This window comes from Rana temporaria, chromosome 4 (assembly GCF_905171775.1).
Source record: "Rana temporaria chromosome 4, aRanTem1.1, whole genome shotgun sequence".
Taxonomy (NCBI): Eukaryota; Metazoa; Chordata; class Amphibia; order Anura; family Ranidae; genus Rana; species Rana temporaria.
In genome coordinates, this window is record NC_053492.1 from 134,543,026 (window position 1) to 134,569,557 (window position 26,532).

Here is a 26,532-nt window from a genome sequence, read left to right on the forward strand (position 1 = left end):
CTGCTGACTGTAGGCAAGTTTTGTTGTTGGCCCCTCAAAAGGAAAAATCCATTTAGACGCAGACAGTTTTTAGGTATTTTGACAGCAGCTGTACAAAAACAATAGCCCAGATGGTACAACTGTATACCATGCATGGATAAACCTTAAAGCAGAGTTCCAAACAAAAATTAAACTTTAGCCTTAAGTGTGGGTGACCCCCTGACAAGCCACATTTTTGGGGGAGCAGGTACCCCATTTATGGGCTCCCACTTGCTCCCTGCTACCACTGGAAGAAGACCTCTTCCCCCCCCCCCCCCTGTAATCTTCTGGGACACATCACAGGCCCCAGAGGATTGCCCGGCCAATCACAGCATGGCTCATGCATGCTCAGTGTGCACCTGGCTGTGAAGCCACAGCTGGGTGCCAACAGTAATACTGGCACCCAGGGCCACCGATACAACAGGGCTGGTTGTACTGCACTATCGGGCCACTCCCATAAGCTACACAGTGGGGCCCGGGCATCATTACAATTTGTTACTGCAGTCTGGATTTGATCTTCCCCCACTGCTACTTGCTTTCAGTGAGGCTATATAATTTTCCAGGGTCCCTGAGGAGTGCAGTGGGGGGGGTTTCGGGCACATGTACATCATGTTACCCCACTATTCTGATAGTCCCGGCTGGCGGAGTGATACTGCAATTCTCCGCTCGGCTCCCGGCTGCAATCCTCACTAGATGTGACAGAAGAGCAGGAGGACAGCGTGGCTGCACTGGACACAGTGAGTGGGGATTAGAGGATAGAATACTCACTGTCTTATTACGTATCTCACACCACAGCAGGTTATCAGCATTGCAATTTTCACACAGGTAGCAGTAGCACTGTAATTGGGTGCTCCATCATGGCTGTCACATTGCTTTTGGGTGACTTTGTTATGGCTGTTACATACAGTAAGTACAGCAATAAGTCAAGTCAGCACCCAAAAGCAATGTAACAGACATGATAAAGCACCCGATTACAGTGCTCCTGCTACCTGTGTGAAAGTTGCAATGCCAATGATAAGAAATAGTGCGATGCCAATTTACACTTCATTTTAACTGCACTACAGCAATGATCAAGATCTCTTTTTTTTTTATAACACCAGCAACTCTGCACAAAGTAAAAGTAATCCTAGTGGCCAAGAAGCCCCTGGATTACTTTTACAGGCAGTGGGAGGGGGTTCCACCTTTACTGCTTTTAAGATGTGACCAGTAGCATCCGGTTACTGGGACACAGTGAGAAGGATGGATGTCGTTCCTCCCACGTGTGATGTCAGAAACTGAAGTGATGAGGATTTTATCACTTTCGGTTTCAGGCTCATTTTAAAAAGCCATTACCGGCTTGAACAAGTATCTGATCACACTGATCTTGGTTTGATCTTGTGCTTTGGAGGCCAGAGGACAGATATGGGGTCCCCAGATCTCTCCATAAAGAGGACATGTCATGGCCCATGCTATCACAAGGGATGTTCATCAGGCAAATGTGTCTGATTAAAAGTCAGCAGCTACACTTTGTAGCAGCGGACTTTAAATGGGTGGAACTCCGCTTTAAAGTGATAAAAGATTATTTATTTATTTTTAAAACACACGTCATACTTACCTGCTCTTTATAGTGCTTTTGAAAAGCAGCCCCAATCCTACTCTGGTCCCTGTTGGCACTCCTGGCCCCTCCTTTCTGCCAAGTGCCCACCCACAAAAAGAAGCTCGCTATGGGGTACCCAAGGCGGCTTGCTTCCAAGCCACTGCTTGGTGTCCCATTTACACATGGAATGTGGCTCAACTCCACCCCCTGCTCTCAATGGCTCACTGGCTATGATTGACAGTAGCCAGAGCAAAGGAGGTAGAGACCCAGGAGAGCCGCTGCTCTCATGCACATCACTGGATTGAGATGATGCTCAGGAGCTGCACACCGGTTTACCTTCATGCATTGAATGCATGAAAGTAAAAGCCCTCAACACCACCACTTTGTTCAGTTCACCGACTAAATACTATATGGCCAACTTGGTGAACGTTAAAAGTTTTTTTTTTTTTTAACCAATTATTTCACTTACCTGTTCGTGCAATGGCTTTACAGAGGCCCAGATCCTGTTCTGGGGTCCCCCATTGGCACATGCCTACCATAGAATGCCACTTACTATGGTGCACTCATACAGGCTTGTTCCCAAGCTGCCTTGCTTGCATCTAATCTATAGACAGATTTGGCAGCTCATCTATCCCGCCGTCACAACAGCACCATCAAACTGCCAAATGAGGAGTGACAGCAGTGGGATCCACTGCTCAACTTCAGGCAGGGGGGGGGGGGGGGGGGGGGGGGGGGGGGGGGACTGTAGCACAGGGTCTTTACCTAATGCACCCATGCATATCACCACATTAGGAAATACTTACCTTAAAAGCCAAGCCCTGCACACCGCTACATTCCCTGCTGCGTTTCTTCCACGTTGGCAGGCTCCAGCACTGATTGGCTGGAGCCGCGATGACATCGCTCCCGCACACCATAACTTCAGAGCACATGTGGCGATGACATAATCGGTGCAGTATACAGTAAATATCTCCAAAATGGTGCAAGTGTAGGAGGAGATATTTACAGTACCCAGAGGTACAAGGGGAGTTTACCTTCCAATATAATGAGGCTAGAGAACCAGGCAACTAGCATTTTCATAGACGGCACAGTAAACAAGTCAGTGAAGGTGTGAATGGGGAGCATGAGTTTTACATTTGGTGCCATCACTCATATTGGTCACTGGAAGTTCAACATTGCGCCTCATGGCAAATTCTGATCTGAAAATAACAAAAACGGTTGCTCTACATAAAGATGGCCTAGGCTATAAGAAGATTGCCAAGACCCTAAAACTGAGCTGCAGCACGGTGGTCAAGACCATACAGCGGTTTAACAGGACAGGTTCCACTCAGAACAGGCCTCGCCATGGTTGAACAAAGTGCATGTGCTCAGCATCATATCCAGAGTGGTCTTTGGGAAATTGACGTATGAGTGCTGCCAGTTTTGTTGAAGAGGTTGGAGGGGGGGGTCAGTGCTTATACACTGCATCAAATTGGTCTGCATGGCTGTCCCAGAAGGAAGCCTCTTCTAAAGATGCACAAGAAAACCAAAAAACAGTCTGCTGAAGACAAGCAGACCAAGGACATGGATTACTGGAACCATGTCCTGTGGTCTTATGAGACCAAGATAAACAAACTTGGTTCAGATGGTGTCAAGCGCATGTGGTGGCAACCAGGTGAGGCGTACAAAGACAAGTGTGTCTTGCCTACAGTCAAGCATGGTGGTGGGAGTGTCGTGGTTTGGGGCTGCATGAATGCTGCCAACACTGAGGATCTACAGTTCATTGAGGGAACCATGAATGCCAACATTTACTATGACATACTGAAGCAGAGCATGAGCCCCTCAAATGTTTTGAGGGAGGATGAGTGGCTGAGCCAAGCTGTGTGTCTATGGGTGCACACAGCCCAACTCAAGAAGATGCCCCTCAGCACAAGGGCTGAAGGAGCAGAGCATTAGTGAGGAACTCCCGAAGAGAAGGATCACAGTTTAAAGTACAAACATTTTGTTTATAAACCTAACTTTGACACCATACTGAGACCCCCAGAAAGCCCTTTTTGAATAAAATGTTATACCCAACACATTGGACACCCAAAGCCAATTTTTTTTTTTTTTTAAACACTCCTTTGCACTAGATCAATAACGAAAATGAATGGCCAGAAAAAGACAACTGTAGTTAGAGAAAAGCCTTACTTACATTAGAGGTCAGTTAATAGAGGTCAGCGGAGAAAAGCTCCCTCGCACTGGTAAGTGTAGAGACAATCCCTTACAATGCATGTCAATGGAAGTGTTACAGAGGTAGCCATTGTAGGTAGGAGGAGATCAGACTCATCCGTAGGAACCATCTGAGAAAGCTGCCCTAAACTGAGCCTCCTGAATACGTGACTTCACACTGCATGCAATTCATTCTGCCAGCCTGAAGCCATCCGTGTGCCTTCCCGCACATGATCTACGTAGATTCACCAGACACCATCACATCTGAGTCACTTCTCCCCACTAGTTCCAGATCACAGGCCGTCCCTCTGACAGCACACTGCTCCACATTCTACTTTCAGTTCCTACACGCTGATACGCAGTACTGACTATGACTATCAGGAGCCTGGCAGTGATGGCGTATGGAGATCGGGAGATGGGTCAATGATGCATATGGAGAGGGGGGGCAATAAGGATGTATGGGGTGGGGGGTGTAGCAAGTAGTTGATTTTTTTGGAGATAGGGGAGTGCAGTAAGGAAAGTATGGAGATGGGAAGGGGGTGAAAGGGTAATGTATATATTGAAGGGGGGGGGGGGTGCAATAAGAAGTTAGTGTACAGAGATTGGGGGGAGGTTTAGAGGTAATGCATGGAGAGTGCAGCAAGATTATATGGCAATAAGGGCTTATGATGTACACATTGGGTGCATAAGGAGCAATTCATAAAGATGGGGTCCAGCAATGGGTTAATGTTCTACACAGATTGGGGAGCTGTAACTTATGGGGATGGGAGTGCAATTGGTTGATGCATGGTTCATGTACACAGACAAGGGGGTGCAGTAGAGGGCTATGTATTGCGCTTGGGGGGGGTGCAGTAAGGGATTAATGATTTACACATATGGGGGAAATAAGGGTTAATGCAAGAAGCTTGGGGTGCAGTAAGGGGGTTAATGATGTACACAGATGTGGGGTGCAATAAGTAGTAATGCATGAAGGTGGGGTGCAATAAGGGGTTCATTATGTATACAGATTGGGGTGCAATAAGGTGTTCATTGTGTATACAGATTGGGGATGCAGTAAGGGGTTAATAGAGATAGGGGTGAAATGAGTAGTATGAATGAATCTAGGGGTGCAATAAGGGGTTAATAGGTAGTAATGAACAAAGCTGGGGGTACAGATTGGAGATGCAATAAGGGGTTAATACAGATGGGGGTGTAATAAGTAGTAATGAATGAATCGGGAATGCAGTAAAGGGGTTAATACAGATGGGGGATTAAATTAATAATGAATGAAGCTGGGGGATGCAGTAAGGGGTTAAGGATAAACAGATGGGGTGGAAGGGTTAAAGAAGCTGGGGTGCAGTAAGGGGTTAAGGATAAACAGATGGGGTGAAAGCAAGAAGCTGGGGGTGCAGTAAAGTTAATGCAGTAGACAGACTGTGGGTGCAATAAGGGGTTAATACTGCCGGAGAGGTCGGACTATCCCCCTGTCCCCGGAGGGAAGGCAGCCATGCTCGGTGTGTAGTAACAGACGTCAGCGGAAGAGTCGGAGTTGCCCGAAGAGAACACACAGCCAGGTAACCCTGCAGGTTTCTTAGTCAGCCCGCCTTTACTCTATGAAGGAAGGTCACGTCCAAGCTCCCCCATAGGACCCGCACACCCCCCAGAACGTGCCCATGGAAGTTCCCCAGCACTCCATCCCCGGAGAGGCCGACACTAGAAGGGAAGGAGACGGACACACACCTGCCATCTCTGCTCGGAGTGTCTGCACACGGTGCTGTATATGGTACGCGTTCCCGAACTCTCCTCAGCCCGACTGTACAGATACACGCAAGTCTAGGAATTGCCTCTTATAGCGCGGTGACCATGTGACCAGACCCCGCCCACCAGACCGCCCCCCAGAGGGCGGGAACACACTCCAATACAAACACATGGGGAAGCCGTGTCAGGTGCTGGCTGTGTGGACAGATGACAGGGAGGTGTGGGGATCACTAGGAACTCCTAGAAGTCAGTGTTGTATGATTGTATGCTGCCAGAATCCCTTCCCTTGTAATCTGTCACAGACAGGGACAGAAAAGGTCCGCTAATTCTACTTGCTGCTCTTTACAACCAAGGCACAAGTACACCCGTCCTCTTCTCCATAATGATTTATTGCGTCAGATTCCAGTCCTCACATTGTTGGGTTGTATGACCCTTTGGGGGGCAGTTATAGGAAATGTCCCATCCAATCAGAATATTGCACTAAACCTGAGAGAAACAGAGTCTTCATTAAAGCTGGTCGCACATTATACTTATTTTGTTTCATTTCCTTTAACCACTTCAATACCGGGCACTCCCCCCCTTCCAGGCCCAGGACAATTTTCAGCTTTTAGCGCTGTCACTCTTTGAATGAGAATTGCACAGTCATGCTACGCTGTACCCAGGTGACATTTTTATCACGTTTTTCACACAAAATAGAGCTTTCTTTTGGTGGTATTTAAGCACCACTGGGGTTTTATGTTTTGCTAAACAAACAAAAAAAAGACTCAAAATTCTGAAAAAAGTAAACATTTTTCATATTTTGTTATAAAATTTTGCAAACAGATAATTTTTCTCCTTCACTGATGGGCACTGATTAGATGGCACTGATGAAGCAGCACTTGTGGGCACTGATAGGTGGCAATGATAGGTGACACTGACGAGCAGCACTGATGGGCACTGATACATACCTCCCAACCCGTCCGGATTCTGCGGGAACTTCACGCACAGACTGCATCCTCCCGCAGTCCCGCAAAGTGGTTGACTTTCCCGCACAGGAAGGAGAAGAAAACGTTCTGAGGGGAGACATGCGAGGAGAAGAACTGACAGGCTTTGCAGTGGTGAGTGGCAAGAACATCACATACATACATCCACGCCGATCGTGCGCCCCCCCGCTCAACAACTCAGATCGCCCCCCCTCCACAATGATTGGACGCCCCCCCGCTCAACAACATCGATTGGCCGACCCCCCCCCCCCCTCAACAAAAATGTCCCGCAGTGGATTTTTTAAATGTTGGGAGGTATGCTGATATGTGGCACTGATGAGGCCGAACTGGTGGGCATTGATAGGTGGCACTGATGAGGCTGAACTGGTGGGCACTGATGAGGTCGAACTGATGGGCACTTATAGGTGGCACTGATGAGGCCAAACTGGTGGGCACTGATAGGTGACACTGATAGTCAGCACTGATAGGCGGCACTGATAGTCAGCACTGATAGGTGACACTGATAGGCAGCACTGATAGGCGGCACTGATGGGCATTGGTTGGCAGCACTGATGGGCACTGATAACTTCCTATCCTTTCTGCAACTGGACTGTTAAAGGTTAGCATTATTCCCTGCCATTTCTGTAGACTACAAAACACCTCCTCCTGTTATGGACCACTAAACTTACAATTTTGAATCCCATGGACCACAAACATGTATTTTAGATGCCTTATACACTAGGGATGAGCCGAACACCCCCGGTTCGGTTCGCAGCAGAACATGTGAACAGGCAAAAAATTTGTTCGAACACACGAACACCATTAAAGTCTGTGGGACACGAACATGAAAAATCTAAAGTGCTAATTTTAGGGTTAATATGCAAGTTATTGTCATTAAAAGTGTTTGGGGACCTGGGTCCTTCCCCTGGGGACATGTATCAATGCAAAAAAAGTTTTAAAAACAGCATTTTTTTCCGGGAACAGTGATTTTAATAATGCTTAAAGTGAAACAATAAAAGTGAAATATTCCTTTAAATTTCCTACCTGGGGGTGTCTATAGTATGCCTGTATGGTATCACATGTTTCCCGTGTTTATAACAGTCTCTGCACAAAATGAAATTTCTAAAGGAAAAAAAGTAATTTAAAACTACTCGCAGCTTTCATTTTTTGTCGGATCCCGGCAATACAGATAAAAGTAATTGAAAGTCACTGAAAAATAAAAAATAAAAATGCGTGGGGGTCCCCCTCAATTCCATATCAGGCCCTTCAGGTCTGGTATGGATATTAAGGGGAACCCTGCACCAATTTTTTTTTTTAATTTCGTATGGGTCCCCCTCAAAATCCATACCAGACCCTGTCTGGTATGGATTTTAAAGGGAACCCCGCACCAAAATTTAAAAAAAAAATGGCGTGGGATTCCCCCCAAAAATCCATACCAGACCCTTATCCGAGCATGCAACCTGGCAGGCTGCAGGAAAAGAGGGGGGACGAGAGAGCACCCCCACTCCTGAACCATACCAGGCCACATGCCCTCAACATGGGAAGGATGTCCCCATGTTGATGGGGACAAGGGCCTCATCCCCACAACCCTTGCCTGGTGGTTGTGGGGGTCTGCGTGTGGGGGGCTTATCTAAATCTGGAAGCCCCCTTAACAAAATGGACCTCCAGATCCCGGGCCCCCCATGTGAATTGTTAAGGGTTATATTGTACCCCTACTATTTCACAAAAAAAGTGTCAAAATGTTAAAAACGACAGGAGATGTTTATTAAGAATAAAACAATAAAAAATAAAAAAAATATTCCAGCGATGTAATCCATTCTCGATCTTCAGCGATGATCTCCAGTGAGGATACAATGCACACGATCCTGCCTCCACCGGAGGCAACCGACGAATGACGTGCCGCCAGCCTGACTGTAAGAAAAGGACGGAGACGCCTTTGGCACGTACACGTGCGCATGCGCGCACACTTAGACTACAACGGACTTTCCTGACCAATGGCGCGCACAAAAGATACAACAGCCGCCTCAGCGCGCTACTGCACATGCACGTACACAACCTCCTGATGCCTATTTAAAGGGAGCTCTGACGGCCAGGCGGTGCTGACTGGTCTTCAGTAGTACCCTGATTTCCTGACTCCTGTATTCTCTGCCGGATTCCCGTTACCGACTTGGCTTCCCTTGACTTCCTCTCTGGACTCTGATTCCTTCTGAATACCTAGCTTCTGATCCCGGCTATCCATTTGACCTTGCTCCTGCTGATCACTGTGTACCTCGCTGCCTGCCTGTTATCGAACCCGGCCATCCTCTGACCTCTGCATCCCGGAAGTTCCTGCTAGTTGTTCACCCAGATTCTGCAAGTGGGTTGGAGTTCCCCTTAAACTCTGGCTGGTCTCTCCTCACCACCTTGCCCGGTACCTGCTGCTCTACCAGTGTCTTCTGTCTTCACCTTCACCTGGCAGCACTACAAGCAACACTGAGGCCTCGTACACACGGCCGAGGAACTCGACGTGCCAAACACGTCGAGTTCCTCGGCGAGTTCAGCCCTGAAGCCGCCGAGGAGCTCGTCGGGCCGAGAGCTCCCATAGAACAACGAGAAAATAGAGAACATGTTCTCTATTTTCTCGACGAGTTCCTCGGCGGCTCCATCGGGCCGAAAGTGTACAGACGACAGAGTTTCTCGGCAGAATCAGGCTCTGACCGAGTTTCTCGCCGAATTCTGCCGAGAAACTCTGTCGTGTGTACGAGGCCTTACAGGCACTCGTGTTCCTCCTAACCTTAACCGCCGTCTGTCTCGTCCTGAGAGGGGTTCTGGGCTGGAGATACAAGGGAGGCTGACCTCATCATATCAGACTCCTACCAGGTATGTGACACTGACAGCTCTTATATAGCCGTGTACGGGTGACCCCGCCCCTGTCTAATGCAACGGGAAAAACCACCGGGCAAGGGTTGTGGGGATGAGGCCCTTGTCCCCATCAACATGGGGACATCCTCCCCATGTTGAGGGCATGTGGCCTGGTACGGTTCAGGAGGGGGGTGCTCTCTCGTCCCCCCTCTTTTCCCGCGGCCTGCCAGGTTGGGTGCTCGGATATGGGTATGGTATGGATTTTTGGGGGGGAAGCCCACAACATTTTTTTTTATTTGGCGCAGTGTTCCCCTTAATATCCATACCAGACCTGAAGGGGCTGGTAATGGAATTTGGGGGGACCCCCACGCATTTTTATTTTTCAATGACTTTCAATGACTTTTATCTGTATTGCCGGGGCCCGACAATTCATGAATAGCCGCAAGTGAATAGCCGCAAGTAGTTTTAAATGACTTTTTTTCCTTTAGAAATGTCATTTTGTGCAGGGACTGTTCTAAACATGGGAACATGTGCTACTTTACAGGCATACTATACACTTTTTATGACAATAACTTGCATATTAACCTTTAAAATTAGCACTTTAGATTTCTCCCATAGACTTTTACAAGGTGGCTTTTCGAATTTGCCGCAAACACCCAAAATGTTCGAGTCAAACTCATAACGCTCATCCCTATTATACACACAAAGCTCTGGCTCCCCCCCCCCAACACTGCATCACACTGCTGCCTTACACAGACTCATCATTGGGTCTCACCTTCTTATCTAGCCATGTACTCGAGCTTCGTGCTCCCTCCCACAGTCTGTGATCTGTTCACAAAAGCCAAAACTACAGAGGAGGCATTGAGAACAACTGTGGAAACAACATTGGGCAAGTATACATCTGCCACAATGTTGATTTGCGGTAGAACCCCTGGGGACCACCAAAATGTTCTCCTGGACCATCAGTGGTCCACAGGTCACTGGTTGGCGATCGCTCATGTAGTCCTAAAACACTCCCTGTCCAAGGGTGACAAAGCTTAGTATGGTTGTCACCCTAGTACAGGAAGTGAGTTAATGCCAAGGTTACCAGGTTAAAATAAAGGAGAACAAGTTTGAAAAAAATGAATGCATCCCACTTCTGAGAACCTCCAATTTGCAACACTATGAAGCTTTGTCCTTGGGTTTAGAATGATACACGTTAATATTTCTGCACTGATATACATATCATCATTGTACGTTGACTTTTCATCTAGATGTTTATATACAGTTAAAACATAGGGCTAGATTCAGAGAGAGTTACGCTGGCGTATCAGTAGATACGCCGTCGTAACTCTGAATCTACGCCGTCGTAAATTTAAGCGTATTCTGGAAACCAGATACGCTTAAATTAGGCTAAGATACGAGCGGCGTAAGTCTCTTACGCCGTCGTATCTTAGTTGCATATTTACGCTGGCCGCTAGGTGGCGCTTCCGTCGTTTTCGGCGTAGAATATGCAAATGACCTAGATACGCCGATTTACAAATGTACGTACGCCCGGCGCTATTTTTTTACGTCGTTTACGTTAGGCTTTTTCGGCGTAAGGTTGCTCCTGCTCTTATGAGGCGTACGCAATGTTAAGTATGGACGTCGTTCCCGCTTCGAATTTTGAATTTTTTACATCGTTTGCGTAAGTCATTTGCGAATAGGGCTGGACGTAATTTACGTTCACGTCGAAAGCAATGACGTCCTTGCAGCGTACTTTGGAGCAATGCACACTGGGAAATTCCACGGACGGCGCATGCGCCATTCAGGAAAAACGTCAATCACGTCGGGTCACTAATAATTAACATAAAACACGCCCCCTCATCCTCATTTGAATTACGCGCACTTACGCCGGCCCCATTTACGCTACGCCGCCGTAACTTAGGAGGCAAGTGCTTTGTGAATACAGCACTTGGATCACTGACTTATGGCGGCGTAGCGTAAATACGATACGCTGCGCCGCCGTAAAAATGCGCGGATGTACCTGAATCTAGCCCATAGACTACAATGTGAGCTAAGGGCCAAAGGAAAGTGTTCAGTTACTTAAATGATTGACATTGTTGCATAACTACAATGAAAATAATAAGATCCCATTTTTGTGTCTGACTATGCTCCTCTTGTAATAGAAGTAATAGGGGTTCATGTGTCATGGAACCAGCGCTCCATAAACTGTAGGGGAATAGATAAGCTATGGTATTTGCATGCTCTGTTAATACCATCAGGCTCTGAGTGATTGACATACACACACACAAAGCTTTTCACCTTTCTTCTCAGGCCAGCTTCCAAGAGTCCAATAATCCACAGCGTGCAATCCACATCTTAGCTATCAGCTTAACCAATAATATCTTCAGAGGTATTGGCCGAGTCCAGGTGGAAACTTTTGCGCTGTTGCTGTGGGTACATTATTTTTACATACAGAATTTGTATGGGCCTGGCTCTGTCATTCTAGCCATGTGATTATTGTAAGTGGCACAAGGGTCAATTCACTAATGATTATCGCATGCAAAATGGTTTGTGTTCTTCTTTTTTTTTGTATATATTGTATTTGAATTTAATTTCAATTGAATTTAAAGTAAAAACTGCGTCCCAGATTCACGTAGGAGGGCGTTTCTTTGTGCGGGCGTAGCGTATCCTAGATACGCTACTCCGCCGTAACTTAGAGAGGCAAGTACCGTATTCACAAAGAACTTGCGCCCTAAGTTACGGCGGCGTATCGTAAATGGGCCGGCGTAAGCCCGCCTAATTCAAACTAGGCTGGTAGGGGGTGTGTTGTATGGTAATGAATCGTGACCCCACGTAAATGACGCACCTAACGAACAGCGCATGCGCGCGCATGCTCAGTATCACGTTGAATTTTCTCCCTAACTTTCGCCGTCTCAATGTTTAGTCAACGTGAACGTAACCTACGGCCATCCCCATTCACGGACGACTTACGCAAACGACGTAAAATACGACGCTGTTCCGACGTTTCCGACGTCCATACCTAACATGACTTACCCCTGCTTTATGAGGGGTAAAGTTACGCCGGTCGGACGCCTTACTTAAACAGCGTATTTTAATACGCTGGGCGCAAGTACGTTCGTGAATCGGCGTATCTAGCTCATTTGCATATTTGACATGGAAATATACGGAAGCGCCACCTAGCGGCCAGCGTAAATATGCACCTAAGATACAACGGCGTAAGAGACTTACGTCAGTCGTATCTTAGACAAATTCTGGCGTATCTGATTCTTTGAATCAGGCGCCGAGATACGAAGCCTCACATTCAGACTTACGACGGCGTATCTGGAGATACGCCGTCGTAAGTCCTTTGTGAATCTGGACCTGCAATTTTGTTAACCACTTGCCGTCGCCGCACCGTCGAAATACGTCCACAAGGTGGCTCTCCTAGGCGAGATCACGTTATATGACGTCCTGCCTATTAGCCGCCACTAGGGGCGCGCGCGCGCGCGCCCCCCGCTCGCCCCCGACTCCCGTGCGTGTGCCCGGCGGGCGCGATCGCCGCCGGGCACACGCGATCGCTCGGTACAGAGCGGGGAACGGGAGCTGTGTGTGTAAACACACAGCTCTCGTTCCTGTCAGCAGGGGAAATGCTGATTTTCTGTTCATACAATGTATGAACAGAAGATCAGTGTTTCCCCTAGTACGGCCACCCCCCCCCCCCACAGTAAGAACACACCCAGGCATACTTAACCCCTTCCCCGCCCCCTAGTGTTAACCCCTTCACTGCCGGTGGCATTTTTATAGTAATCTAATGCATTTTTATAGCACTGATCGCTATAAAAATGCCAATGGTCCCAAAAATGTGTCAAAAATGTCCGAAGTGTCCGCCATAATGTCGCAATACCGAAAAAAAAATCGCTGATCGCCGCCATTACTAGTAAAAAAAAATATTAATAAAAATGCCATAAAAATACCCCCTATTTTGTAAACGCTATAACTTTTGCGCAAACCAATCAATAAACGCTTATTGCGATTTTTTTTACGAAAAATATGTAGAAGAATACGTATCGGCCTAAACTGAGGAAAAAAAATGTTTTTTTATATATTTTTGGGGGATATTTATTACAGCAAAAAGTAAAAAATATTCATTTTTTTCAAAATTGTCGTTCTATTTTTGTTTATAGCGCAAAAAATAAAAAACACAGAGGTGATCAAATACCACCAAAAGAAAGCTCTATTTGTGGGAAAAAAAGGACGCCAATTTTGTTTGGGAGCCACGTCGCACGACCGCGCAATTGTCTGTTAAAGCGACGCAGTCCCGAATCGCAAAAAGTACTCTGGTCTTTGGACAGCAATATGGTCCGGGGGGTAAGTGGTTAAAGATGTCTCATACCTAAAAATGCATCAATTCACTAAAGAGATAAATACTGCATACATTTGTTTGAGGCATTTATCTCAAAAGTACTCAATCCACAAAAAAACCCTGTTATTTACGGAATACATTAAGAGCTAGATTCACGTGCCCTTTACGTTGGCGTATCTATTGATACGCCACGTAAGTTGAAAGATGCGCCGGTGTATCAATGCGCGCTATTCAGGGAACTAGATATGCCTAAATTCCTGCTTCATCCGGCCGACGTAAGTCTTAGTACGCCGTCGTATCTAGGGTGCATATTTACGCTGGCCGCTAGGGGCGCTTCCGTAGATTTACTCGTAGAATATGTAAATGAGCTAGATACGCCGATTTACAAACATATTTGCGCCCGCTACGCCGTTTACGTAAGGCTTACGTCCGGCGTACAGTTATCCCTGCTATATGAGGCGCAGTCAATGTTAAGGTATGGACATCGGAACAGCCGTCAAATTTTACGTCGTTTACGTAAGTGGTACGTGAATGGGGTTGTGCGTAGGTTAAGTTCACGTCGAAAGCATTGAGCCAACGTTTCTTAGGGAGTATTTGTGACATGATTCTGAGCATGCGCGCGCATGCACCGTACGAACGGCCATTCATTAACATGGGGTCACGGCTAATTTACATGGAGCACGCCCCCTACCTGCCTATTTTGAATTAGGCGGGCTTACGCCGGCCTATTTACACTACGCCGACGCAACGTACGGCACCAGATCTTTGTGAATACTGGTCTGGGCTCCCTGTTTTACGTCGGCGTAGCGCATATGAGATACGCTACGCCGGCCAAAAGAAGCGCCGAGCTATCTGAATCTAGCCCTAAATATTTGGGCCAGATCCTCAGCCAGCGGTGCAAATTTAGTTTGTCCTAACTTATGTCATTTAAGTTACGTTGCCCTAAGTTGGTGTCGTAAGTGCCGTATCCACAGCGCATTTGCGTCTAAATTTGCGCCAGCGTAACTTAAATTCAGAGGCGTAAGGCGGGGTTTTTGCAAGTGGGAAGGAAGTGGGCGTGCTTCATTGTAATGAGCCGTGACCCCATGCAAATGAGGCGCCGGCCGTACTGCGCATGCGCGCACGAATCGGGACCTCACTGGGCATGTGCAGAACTGGTCTCGGCGCAATCAGTGAGATAGGTAAAAGGCCAAGTGTACTTAGTTTGAGGATCGCCCTGTGTGTAAAAAGCACCACACACACACACTTCCCTTGCAAAAGTATATCCCATTGTTTCCCTTCCATGAGCAATTTGCTTCTGCTCTGTTTGTTTGTGTGTTGGTAAGTTGTGTTTGTGAGAAAAGTGTTGGAGAGTCTAGTTGTTGTTTGTTTTTGCGAAGTGTCTTTATTTAATTTGTTTGTTAGTGTTTTTGCTGATTGTTTTTTGGTGTTTGTTTTTTGTTTGTTTGTTGGTGCGTGTTTGTTTTTGAATTACTATTAGCTGTGTCCTTGTGTGTTTAGATTTTGGTTAGTTTTTTGTGGTGTATATTTTTGTCTGGTTTTTGGGTGTGTATTGTAGATTGTTTGTCGGGTGTGTTTGTTGTTGCTGGGTGGTGTATGTGATGCCCCCCAAACGCAGGAAGCTTAATTTCACCCTGGGAGAGAAGCAAATTCTTGCTCGGGGCATTGTGAAATATGGGCGATTTCTGCATGGCCCTGAGAGCCAGAACACCACCCCAGCCAGGAGGAGGCAGCTTATTAAAAAAATCACGGACCAGATCAATGCGGCGGGGGGGGGGGAGACCAGGACCCCCGCTGGCATACAGAAAAAAATAAATGATCTGAGGAGCGTCGTCCGGAATAAGATGGCAAGGATCGACGCCCATACCAGGGGCACTGGAGGAGGGGGACCCTGCCCAGTCAGACTGACGGAGGAGGAATGGGCAGTGGCCCAGTGTTTCCACCCACAGCAGGTGGTGGGCCTGCCTGGCTATACGTCAGATGTTCCTAGGAGGACAGGTACGTTTTTTTGTTTATTCTCTGTTGATTAGCATGTGTGGGTGGGGGAAGGGAAGATGTGCCAAGTGTGTGGTTCCTCAAACATGTGATTGTTTTGTGTCCTCCACAGATGGCCAGGAGGTTGCAGGCCAGGAGGTTGCAGGCCAGGAGGTTGCAGGCCCATCGGGCCAGGCTGCAGCACCACCCCCAAGACAGGCTGATGATGAGTCCCAAGAAGGGCCAGATTCCCCAGGGGAGGGGATTGGCCAAACCTCCACTCATGAGGAGGTTGAGGGGGAGGAGGTTGAGGGGGAGGAGGATGAGTGGGAGGAGGATGATGAGGGGGAGGAGGACGAAAATATGCAGATTGGCCGGGAAGTCCTCCTGGCCACTGATATGATGACCTTTGAGTCTTCCCCTGAGGCTACCCCTGAGGCTGGCACCAGTCAGGCCACCATCAGGGGTAGACCCTCCCACTTCTCCCCCAACAGGCCTCCAGTCACCAGGGTCACTCTCTCCCCTCCTCCAGGCCCGCAAGACTCAGCGGCAGCCAGGGGGCCAACCCAGGAGACCGTGGCTGTGGGCGAGCGTCTGTCGGCCAGTGTGGTGAAGGACAATGCCCGGCAGACCCGCACTCTTGGGAAAATACTTGAAAAAATTACGCAGATGGAGCACAGCCAGGGTGAAATGATGGAGGCACTCGGTGATGTGGCCACCAACTCAACGGCGGTCATTACATGTTTGAACGACATACAGACCGCCACAACACGCGTGGCCCATGAGCTGAGTGCCCTGACCCAGGCTGTGCAGGACAATACTAGGTCTGGCCAGGCCAATGCGGCTGCCCTCACTGCCTGTCTCACTCGCATTGCAGGGGCCATGGAGGGCAGGCCAGCAGGGGCGGCTCCTCCTTCCCCAGCTCACCCCCCCAGGAGGCTCCTCCTTCCCCAGCTCACCCCCCCAGGAGGCTCCTCCTTCCCCAGCTCACCCCCCCTCCCAATGGACATCCTCCGCGACGGCGTGGCCGTGCCCCTGCCCAGCCAAGGCGTAGCAATCGCCGCCGCTAATTAATTTGCTGGGATACTTTTGTTTTTTTGTTTATGCATTTTATTTTTTTTATTATTTAATTTGGTCTTCTGTACTTATGATTTGATTTATGTGTGTGAATGATGTGTGAATGTGGGGGGATGGCATTCCTGAGAAATTAAGGGTGTCACCCTCAGTTTTGGTGGAGTAGGGATCCCCAGGACCAGGGAGAAGTGCAATCCCAGGTTCCTGAATGGTGTATGAATGCACAGTGACATAATTGGAGCCGTGGCGTGGCGTTACTGCTCCCAAGTCCCAAAGGGGGGGGGACTTGGATCTAATCCAATTCGATGTGCATGTGATGTGTCTGTGCTAGGAACCACAGTGGTGTGCATTCATGCATTATCATTGTGACTTTATTGATGTGCATTTACAGGGAAAAGATACATTCTTATTGTGACATTAATCATGTACGTTTACTGGGAAAAAATGCCTTCTGCAAGGCGTCTCCTGGCTGCTGTGCCCTCAGCAGACCGGGTAGAGTTGGTTGGGGGGGTATTGCCTGGGTCGGGGGTCAGGTCATCACATAAGTCAATATGCAGTCCCCTTCTGAGGGCAAAGTTGTGGAGTATACAACATGCCCCAATTATTTGGCACACAAAGTCTGGGGAATACAGCAGTGTACCCCCAGACTTATCCAGGCATCTGAAGCGGGACTTCATAAGCCCAAATGTACGTTCAACCACTCCCCGGGTACATATGTGCGCCTGGTTGTAGCGTTGCTCTCCTGGGGTTTGGGGGTTCCTGAATGGGGTCATCATGTGAGGTCCCAAGGCATATCCTGAGTCACCTGTAAGGGAAAAGACAGGAGGATATTAGTCATGCATGTGCCCCTTGTGATGTCAGCATCATGGGGGAGACATACCTGACACACATGTCACTCACCAATCAGCCAGCTGTCTCCATACATGTTCTGGTCCAAATCTCTGGAGATCTGTGTTTGCCTGAAAATATAGCTGTCATGGCAGGATCCCGGAAATTTAGCACAGACGTGCCAGATGAGGCCATGGGCATCTACGATCACCTGCACATTTATGGAATGCCAGCCTTTACGATTCCGGAACATGTGCTCAGTATCATGGGGTGGTTGTAGTGCCACATGGGTACAATCAATGGCCCCGATGGTGCGTGGAAATCTGGCAATGTGATAGAAGTCTGTCATGGTCTTTAAACGCTGGTCCTCCTGGGTGGGTTTTTGAATTTTTTTTTTCTTAGAGCACTATTGACCCCCACTAAGGGCACACAGTACTGCAGCAGATCACAGTTCACATTTATTTATTTATTTATTTCCTTTTGCGCCGGTGACACTCACAACCAATTGGGTTTTTGAAATTGATTTCCCATGCGACGCAGGATTGCAGGGACCACTTGGTGCACACACCTGCTGATGGAGGATTGTGCCATCCCAGCCACGCCTCCACTTGTGCGTTGGAAAGAGCCAGTGGCAAGAAAATGCAAAGTTGCCAGTACTTTGGTGAGTGGCTGCAGTGCATGGGAGCGTTGTGTTGGGCTGGTAAGATCATCCTGAAGTATTGTTGTTAATTCCAGGATGGCCTCACGGGTAAATCTGTAGTTGCGGAATACTTCAGAAGCAGGCATGCCAAACAAATCTTGGCGTGGGCGGTATACCCTCTCCTGTGCCCTCCTCCTCCTCCTCTGTGCCCTCCTCCTTCTTTGTGCCTCTATAGACACTAATGCAGCTAGGATCATTGATGGTCCTGGCATTTTGGCAGACAGATTGTAGTCCTGAAAGTGTGTGTGTGCTGAGCTATTCCTCAATGGTGTTGCTTCAGCAGACATTCAGACGGCATGTGTAAAATTAGGGCTGCTTTTATAAAGTGTAAATTCCCACCGGGAAACTAACAGGTGCGCACAGGGCGTAATCTACGGCGCACACACTTAATTCTGTGGATCGCCCTATCTCCCTCATTTGCATCTTTGCCTATCAAATAAAGCGGCGTGCCTAGCGTAATTTGCGCCCGAGAATGCGCCGGTGTAATTATTTTAGGTAGGACGGAAAAGCCGGAATTTCAGGCGCTTCTCGTTTTGAGGATCGGGCGCAAAGATACACGCCGTGTAAATTTAGAAAAATCGAGTTAAGTCGGCGTATCTCTTTTGTGGATCTGGCCCTTTATCTTTTGCCATAGTACTTAAATTTAGCATTATTTTAGGCGTTGTTTTTTTCCATTTTTTTTTTTTAACATGCTAACAAAAAATAAACAGTTCTGTAAATAAACACGCACAGAAATTACCTTATTTATCGGCGTATAACACGCACCGGTGTATAACATGCACCGGCGTATAACACGCACCCCAATTTTCGAAGGGAAGTTTAGGGAAAAAAACTTACGTTTTAAATAAAGAACTTTAAAGCAAAATTAGGGTCACAGCTCATCAATGCACCCTGCTCAGTGCCCATCTCCAGCCTATAAATTCACCAACAATGCACCCTGTTCAGTGCCCATCTCCAACCTATAAATTCACCAACATACAGCTTTTCTGTAAACAAACCAGCATCACTAGAGCAATGTCCCTATATTACCACATACCTACGGTGTTCAGGTGTAGAATGTGTTCTCCTACAGCTCTCCATGTCCCAGCTGAATGGGGGATCGCGTAGGCGGCGTCACAGGGCTGTGATGACTGCTTAATTTACATGTGTACCCGGCACTGTCTAAGGGAAGAGGAGTGAGCGCCGCGATCTCCTGTGTACCTGGCACTGTCTGAGGGAAGAGGAGTGAGCGCCGCGATCTCCTGTGTACCCGGCACTGTCTGATGGAAGAGGAGTGAGCGCCGCGATCTCCTGTGTACCCGGCACTCCGTCACTCACAGCCACGCTTCCTGGCCCTGCTCATATGATAGACAGAACAGTGACCCAATGCGGGGCCAGGAAGCGTGGCTGTGCGTGACGGAGCGCTGGGTACACAGGAGATCGCGGCGCTCAGACAGCGGGGACCGGCGTATAACATGCACCCACGATTTCCCCCCGATTTTAAGGGGAAAAAAGTGCGTGTTATACGCCGATAAATACGGTATATGAAACTGTGAAAACATTCCCGTGTACCATTCACAGATCCATCTTCCCTGTGGGGCAGAAAATTTCCACACTGATACATTGCACTACAAGTGCACTTGAAATTGGACTGGAAGTGCACTTGGAAGTGCGGTCACTGTAGATCCGAGGGGGACATGCAAGGAAAATAAAAAACAGCATTTTAGCTTGCACATGATTGGATGATAAAATCAGCAGAGCTTCCCCTCATTTCAGATCAACCCCTCAGATTTACAGCGACTGCACTTCCAAGTGCAATTTCAAGTGCACTTTGCTCTTGTAGTGCAAAGTGATCTGCCTTTATTAAATAAACCCCATAGTATACTTTTAAAGTTGTTGTAAACCTCAGACATAAAATATGAACAAAGCATATCCCTCTATAGCAGCTGTCATTAAATGGCGGCCCGCGGTCCGAACACGGGCCAAGTGAAGCTCCTACCCGGACTGTCAGACCGTCAGTGTACAGTGCCATATGCCCACCCTGCAGTCATTGGTTGCTGGGACCACGAACATACCCTGCAACCAATGACGTTGCGTGTGTGCCACACCCCCTGCTGTTTACCCTCTTGTGGCTCCCCTGCTAGGCCGTGAGGTGAGATGTGACATCACATGCATGTCCCTGGTCCCTGCTGCTTCGTCTCGCGGCTTTCACTCGGCCGGCCGCAAGGTATGCAGTAATATGTGTGCCCCCGCTCCCTTCAGCAGGACTCCCAGCGCAGCTCTCAAACCCTGTAGCTTTTTACCTCTGCTGGCTCCAGCTCTCTGCCTACCTCAAGGTATGTGGGGTGTTTACAGGGGCACGATGATGGTCCCATATTCTCTTAAAGGGGTTGTAAAGGAATTTTTTCCCCCCCTAAATAGCTTCCTTTACCTTAGTGCAGTCCTCCTTCACTTACCTCATCCTTCGATTTTGCTTTTAAATGTCCTTATTTCTTCTGAGAAATCCTCACTTCCTGTTCTTCTGTCTGTAACTCCACACAGTAATGCAAGGCTTTCTTCCTGGTCTGGAGAAAGCCTCTTGAGGGGGAGGGGGTGAGCAGGAGTGTCAGGTTTCCCACTAACACACAGCTGCTTTCTCTATCTGCAAAGTAGAGAGTGTCCTGACTTGCCTGCTCACCCCCTCCCCCCTCAAGAGGCTTTCTCCACACCAAATGTTTTTTTTCTTTTACAACCCCTGATGAAGAAACCTAATATAAGTGGGCAGTTTGACAGGAATACCCGATGTAAGGGAATACCTGATGGGGACACATTATATAAGGGGGTACTATGATGGTGGCAACTGATTTATGGGGGTAGTCTGATGGGGGCACCCGATAGAATGAATTTCTTTAGTAGGGGCACATGATGTTGGGGACATTTACATTTACAGAGTATTACCAGATTGTGTGGAGGAAACAGTAAGAAAAGCACGGCTTGCCCAAAAACAAAAAAAAGATGCACACAATCTTTAAAGGATCACTACAGTTTTTTTTTTTTTTAAATAACAAACATGTTATACTTACCTCCACTGTGCAGCTCGTTTTGCACAGAGTGGCCCCGAACCTAGTCTTCTGGGGTCCCTCGGCGGCTGTCTCGGCTCTGCAAGGACTCAACACCATGCAGGCTCGCTCGTGATACAGCCGCCGACTGTATCACACGGCCCCGTCCCCAATGGCTGTGCTGCTTTCAATCAACCAATGACAGAGCCGGGAAGATGGCCGAGAAGCCTGCACGTTCACGGCGCGGGACTTTCGAGGGGTCGGGTAAGTAAAGGGGGGGTTCATGGGGCCTCTAATCGGCAGATGTTTTTTCACCTTTTACATTTACAACCCCTTTATGTGCACAGACTTGTGATTCGGACCTCGGCTGGAATTTCTTTTAATTGACCGGACCTCCTTGAATTTATAGTGTGTAGTTGCCATTTTTTGCCTTAATGCATTTTTTGTATTAAGGTAAAAAATGTTTAGGCATTGATTTTGGCCCCTCATCGAACCCCTCCCCCTCCCCTTGTACTTACCTGTGCCCTCATTCAATCCAGCGCTTGGCACGTCTGCAGCTCCTCTCTCCCCTCACTTCTGTGTCTCACTGGCTTTGCTGGGGCACCAGGAGTCATTGGCTCCCAATGCTGCCAATCAAAGCCAGTGACAAGGAAGCAGAGGTAGTCCTGAGTCCCACTGTCTGTGTCAACGTATGTAGCAGCGGGGCTCAGGAGCGAGCACACACACAAGTGCCCCCATAGGAAGCGGCTTCCTGTGGGGGCATTGAACATAAAGGAAAAGCCAGGATCATCGGTGGGGGACTCGAGAAGAGGAGGTTAAGGGCTGCTCTGTGCAATTCCATTCATTGTCATTTAAAAATATTTGTGTGTACTACTTTATTATCTAGTGTATGCTCAGGTCCTGTCAAAAGGAGGGGTAAAGACAGTCTCTCGTAGAGCCCCCACTCTTGGTCGAACTCTGCCCCCTAGCCTATTTACTAAAACCAAACCTTGTCCCCTTGCAATTCAAAGGCACATTCTGATGTGGCATGGGTGGCTGTTCTCAAATTTTTGCTGTCGGAAATTCCGACAGAAAAAGTCAGATGGAGCCTACACATTTCTGACCAAAAGCTCACATCAAACTTTTCTTGTCGGAATTTCCAATTGTGTGTACATGGCATTACACTATTGTAAATTTTTGCACACTTTATAAAAATGTTTTTATGGACTCCTCACATTTTAGTTTTATATATATATGTTATATAATTTGTATTACGGTATTTTTATCCTTATTATTAATTCTACTTTAAAGTGTCACTAAAGGAAAACATTTTTTTTCTTTAAAATAACAAACATGTCATACTTACCTCCACTGTGCAGTTAGTTTTGCACAGAGTGGCCCCGATCCACGTCTTCTGGGGCCCCCCCGGCGGCTGTCTCTGGTCCTCACCGCAAGAACTCATCACATTCATGCGAGAGAGCTCGCCTGGTGATGAGTCCTTGCAGGCGCGCTCCTGTGATACAGCGAGCGGCCATAGCCGCTTACTGTATCACTCGGCCCCGCCCCTCGGCGCGCCACGTCACTGGATGTGATTGACAGCAGTGCCAGCCAATGGCTGCGCTGCTCTCAATCAATCCGCTCTAGCCAATCAGCGGCCAGGCTGAGCGGCGAAGAGGATCTCGGGACCGGGCGCGGGACTTTCGAGGGGTCAGGTAAGTAAAACGGGGGCTCGGGGGGGGGGGGGGGGGGGCGGCCTCATCAGATGTTTTTTCACCTTAATGCATAGATTGCATTAAGGTGAAAAAAAAAATCCTTTACAACTCCTTTAATTTAATTTATGGTCTACATATGTTTTGTTTTTACACTGATAGTTTTATTTTATAACAATATGTGCTCTTTTATAAAGAGCTATAAGGGCTCTTGTTGGTTCCTTTTAGTTCCATCAATAGCTTTTGCTGTTTCCATTATCATTATGAGTGTTTAATTAAGTTGGCTACAGATGATAGAATTAGCAATCACATGCATAATCATTCAGGTTTTTTGTCTGTATATATATCAGTGTGCTGTGACTGTTATTTTAACTCTGACAAAGAACCGGTAAGGAGGTGTGAAACCCGTCAGCTGTTCATCTGTGACTGTTTGTACTGTTTTCTGTTTAATAAAGACATCACTTGGAGTTCGGCTATCCTCATCTTCTTTCTTTTGTAAGTGTCATTTCTGCTTGCTGCTTCTTCCTCTGCTATCAGCATGAATCACGTCTGACAAATTTCCCTGATACCAAGAGAAAAATGGTGACAGGGGAGGGGCCTCCAGCTGATTGACATTCTCAGCTCTGTTCCTGTGAGCTGTGTGAAGGGATGTGTATCTCTTCCTTCCAATCAGCTTTCAGACCTCTCCTCACTGAGCTCTGCAGAGTTTGATTTCAGCTATGCAGACCCTTTTTTCTGAACACTCAGACAAGCTTTATAAATTCTGCATTTTGCACAGATGTAGAGAAGATAAATAGGTATGACTAATGTAGGAGGATTTGTTTCTGTGTATCACCTGAGGGCAGTACCTTCACTGGGTATATGTAAGGGTTTACAACCACTTTAACTTAGGCTGGCCAAAGTGGCCATACATTATACAATTTTCTTGTAAAATAAACCCAATTTTTCATTTGCATGCAATCAGACAGGCCCTTGCACTACACAGTTGAGGGCAATCTAAAAGAATTGAATAAGAAGATTTTATAATGTATGGCCAGCTTTAGTGGCCAGTACAGAGTTCCCCTCATTGTTATAATGTACATTTCTAAAATACTGACTGCCTATTGCCAGGTGATAAATAACAATTGTATGTGTTCTTTAACCACCTCAATACAGGGCACTTTCACCCCCTTCCTGCCCAGGCCATTTTTCAGCTTTTAGCGCTGTTCCATCTCGAATGACAATTGCACGGTAATGCAACACTGTACCCAAATTAATATTTGAATCTTTTTCTTCACACAAATAGAGCTTTATTTTGGCGGTATTTAATCACTGCTGGGATTTTTTTTTTTTTTACAAAAAAAAAAAAAAATGTTTTCTTAGTGTCTGTCAGTAAATTTTGTCAATACAGTAAGTATTTTTTTTTCCTTCACTGATGTGCGCTGATGAGACTGCACTGATGGGCACTGATTGGCTGCACTGATGAGACGGCACTTATGGGCACTGATGAGGCGGCACTTTGGGCACTGATTAGGTGGCACTGATGAAGAGCCACTAATATGCCTTACTGAAGGGCACTAATAGGTGGCACTGATATGCAGCCCTGATAAGCACTAATAGGCAGCACTGGTGGGCAGTGATAGGCAGCAGCGTTGGGCGCTGATGTGCAGCACTGATGTGCACTGATTTTCTGCTGCTAAAAGCACTGCAGCTATTTACAGCTAAAGGCAATGCGCATTAGTCCACCCTGGACGCAGCACTTTCCTTCTTTTCCTAAACAGTTAAATTGTCTACAAATAAATGTTGCTAGTTATTATGTATGAATAACATAACTTATCAGTGTGTGAGTCCAGCTGCTTTTAGAAAAAGTCTTCTAAATGCAGTTATAAACTTCCGTGTGAATATAGTGGAACTTCACTCTCCCAATCAACATTGATTATTTGTAATCCTCATGCTGCTAGCATTAGTAAATAGACAGGAAAGTATATCATATTTACTTGTTTTAACTTTTTTTTTACATTTCTTCAGTTACTTCCTGGTTTCTTGCCTAGGCAAATGATGTCATAAATCCCAGGAGTCTTCAGGAGGGGAGAAGGAGAGGTTTTATCAGCTAAGCACACTCTTCTGCATGCATGCTTGAGCTAAGGGCAGATGGACTCCAGGAAGTAAATGCTAGGGTGGGGGTGTTTTTCAAAGTGATTTCTTAACAAAATAAAGCATGGAGACATGGATGGATGGGGTGGTTTGCTTTGAATATTAAGGCCCCTTTCACACAGGTGGCTGTTCTGCTGCAGTTAAAAGCATGTTTTGTTATTTTGAAATTCAGAGAATCCTGGCACAGCGTTCACTTGCAGTTGTACATTGCGATTAGCCGCGTTAGAACATTCTTGCCATTTCTGTTCCACTGTTCCATTGCTTTCTGTTGTTTTTCTTTCCTTGTTGCCGCTGCTATCTGCAAGTGACATAGTACACTGCAGATAGCTGCAATAAATTGTTCCTGGACGCAGTCAAATACATTTTTTCTATCCGCATCAAACCACATGTAATGAAACTGTTACTAAACGCAGTGTGTGAATGGGGACATAGGAAAGCATTGTCTGAGTTTAGTTGTGGTAGATAACTTGATATATCCGCAGCTAAAAGCTGAAATCTTTCCGCCCGTGTGAAAGGAGCCTAAAAATGAATTAAATTGTGTGTTTGGTTTGTGGTGCTTAGATACAGTGAAGAGCCACTTTGGGTTTGCAACCATTTTAATCACTTTAGTATTTGGTCCTCTACAAACAAGCAAGATTTCTGGCTCTCACAGACCTGTATCTTCTTCTTTAAGAGGCATATCTGTCCTCCACTCATTACCTGTATTAATGGCACCTGTTTGAACTTGTTATCAGTATAAAAGACACCTGTCCACAACCTCAAACAGCCACACTCCAAACTCCACTATGGTGAAGACCAAAGAGCTGTTGAAGGACACCAGAAACAAAATTGTAGACCTGCACCAGGCTGGGAAGACTGAATCTGCAATAGGCAAGCAGCTTGGTGTGAAGAAATCAACTGTGGGAGAAATAATTAGAAAATGGAAGACATACAAGTTCACTGATAATCTCCATCGATCTGGGGCTCCACGCAAGATCTTACCCCGTGGGGTCAAAATGATCACAAGAACGGTGAGCAAAAACCCCAGAACCACACGGGGGACCTAGTGAATGACCTGCAGAGAGCTGGTACCAATGTAACAAAGGCTACCATCAGTAACACACTACGCCGCCAGGGACTCAGATCCTGCAGTGCCAGACGTGTCCCCCTGCTTAAGCCAGTACATGTCCGGGCCCGTCTGAGATTTGCTAGAGAGCATTTGGTTGATCCAGAAGAGGATTGGGAGAATGTCATATGGTCAGATGAAACCAAAGTAGAACTGTTTGTTAGAAACACAACTCGTCATGTTTGGAGGAGAGAGAATGATGAGTTGCAACCAAAGAATACCATACCTACTGTGAAGCATGGGGGTGGCAACATCATGCTTTGGGGATGTTTCTCTGCAAAGGGAACAGGACGACTGATCCGTGTACATGAAAGAATGAATGGGGCCATGTATCGTCAGATTTTGAGTGTAAACCTCTTCCAATC

The 26,532-nt window shown here is 47.1% G+C and overlaps 1 protein-coding gene across 2 annotated transcripts in view; it reads right to left on the minus strand.

Moving 5' to 3' along the window:
- The window catches only part of GYG1 (glycogenin 1), a 30,313-nt gene extending 24,704 nt beyond the window's left edge, over positions 1–5,609 (minus strand). For both annotated transcript variants that reach the window (XM_040349089.1, XM_040349088.1), the window contains exon 1: positions 5,501–5,609. In XM_040349089.1, the coding sequence (XP_040205023.1) occupies positions 5,501–5,507 (7 nt within the window). In that variant the 5' untranslated portion in view covers positions 5,508–5,609. The remainder of the gene's footprint in view (positions 1–5,500) is intronic.
- Positions 5,610–26,532: the final 20,923 nt, after the last annotated feature.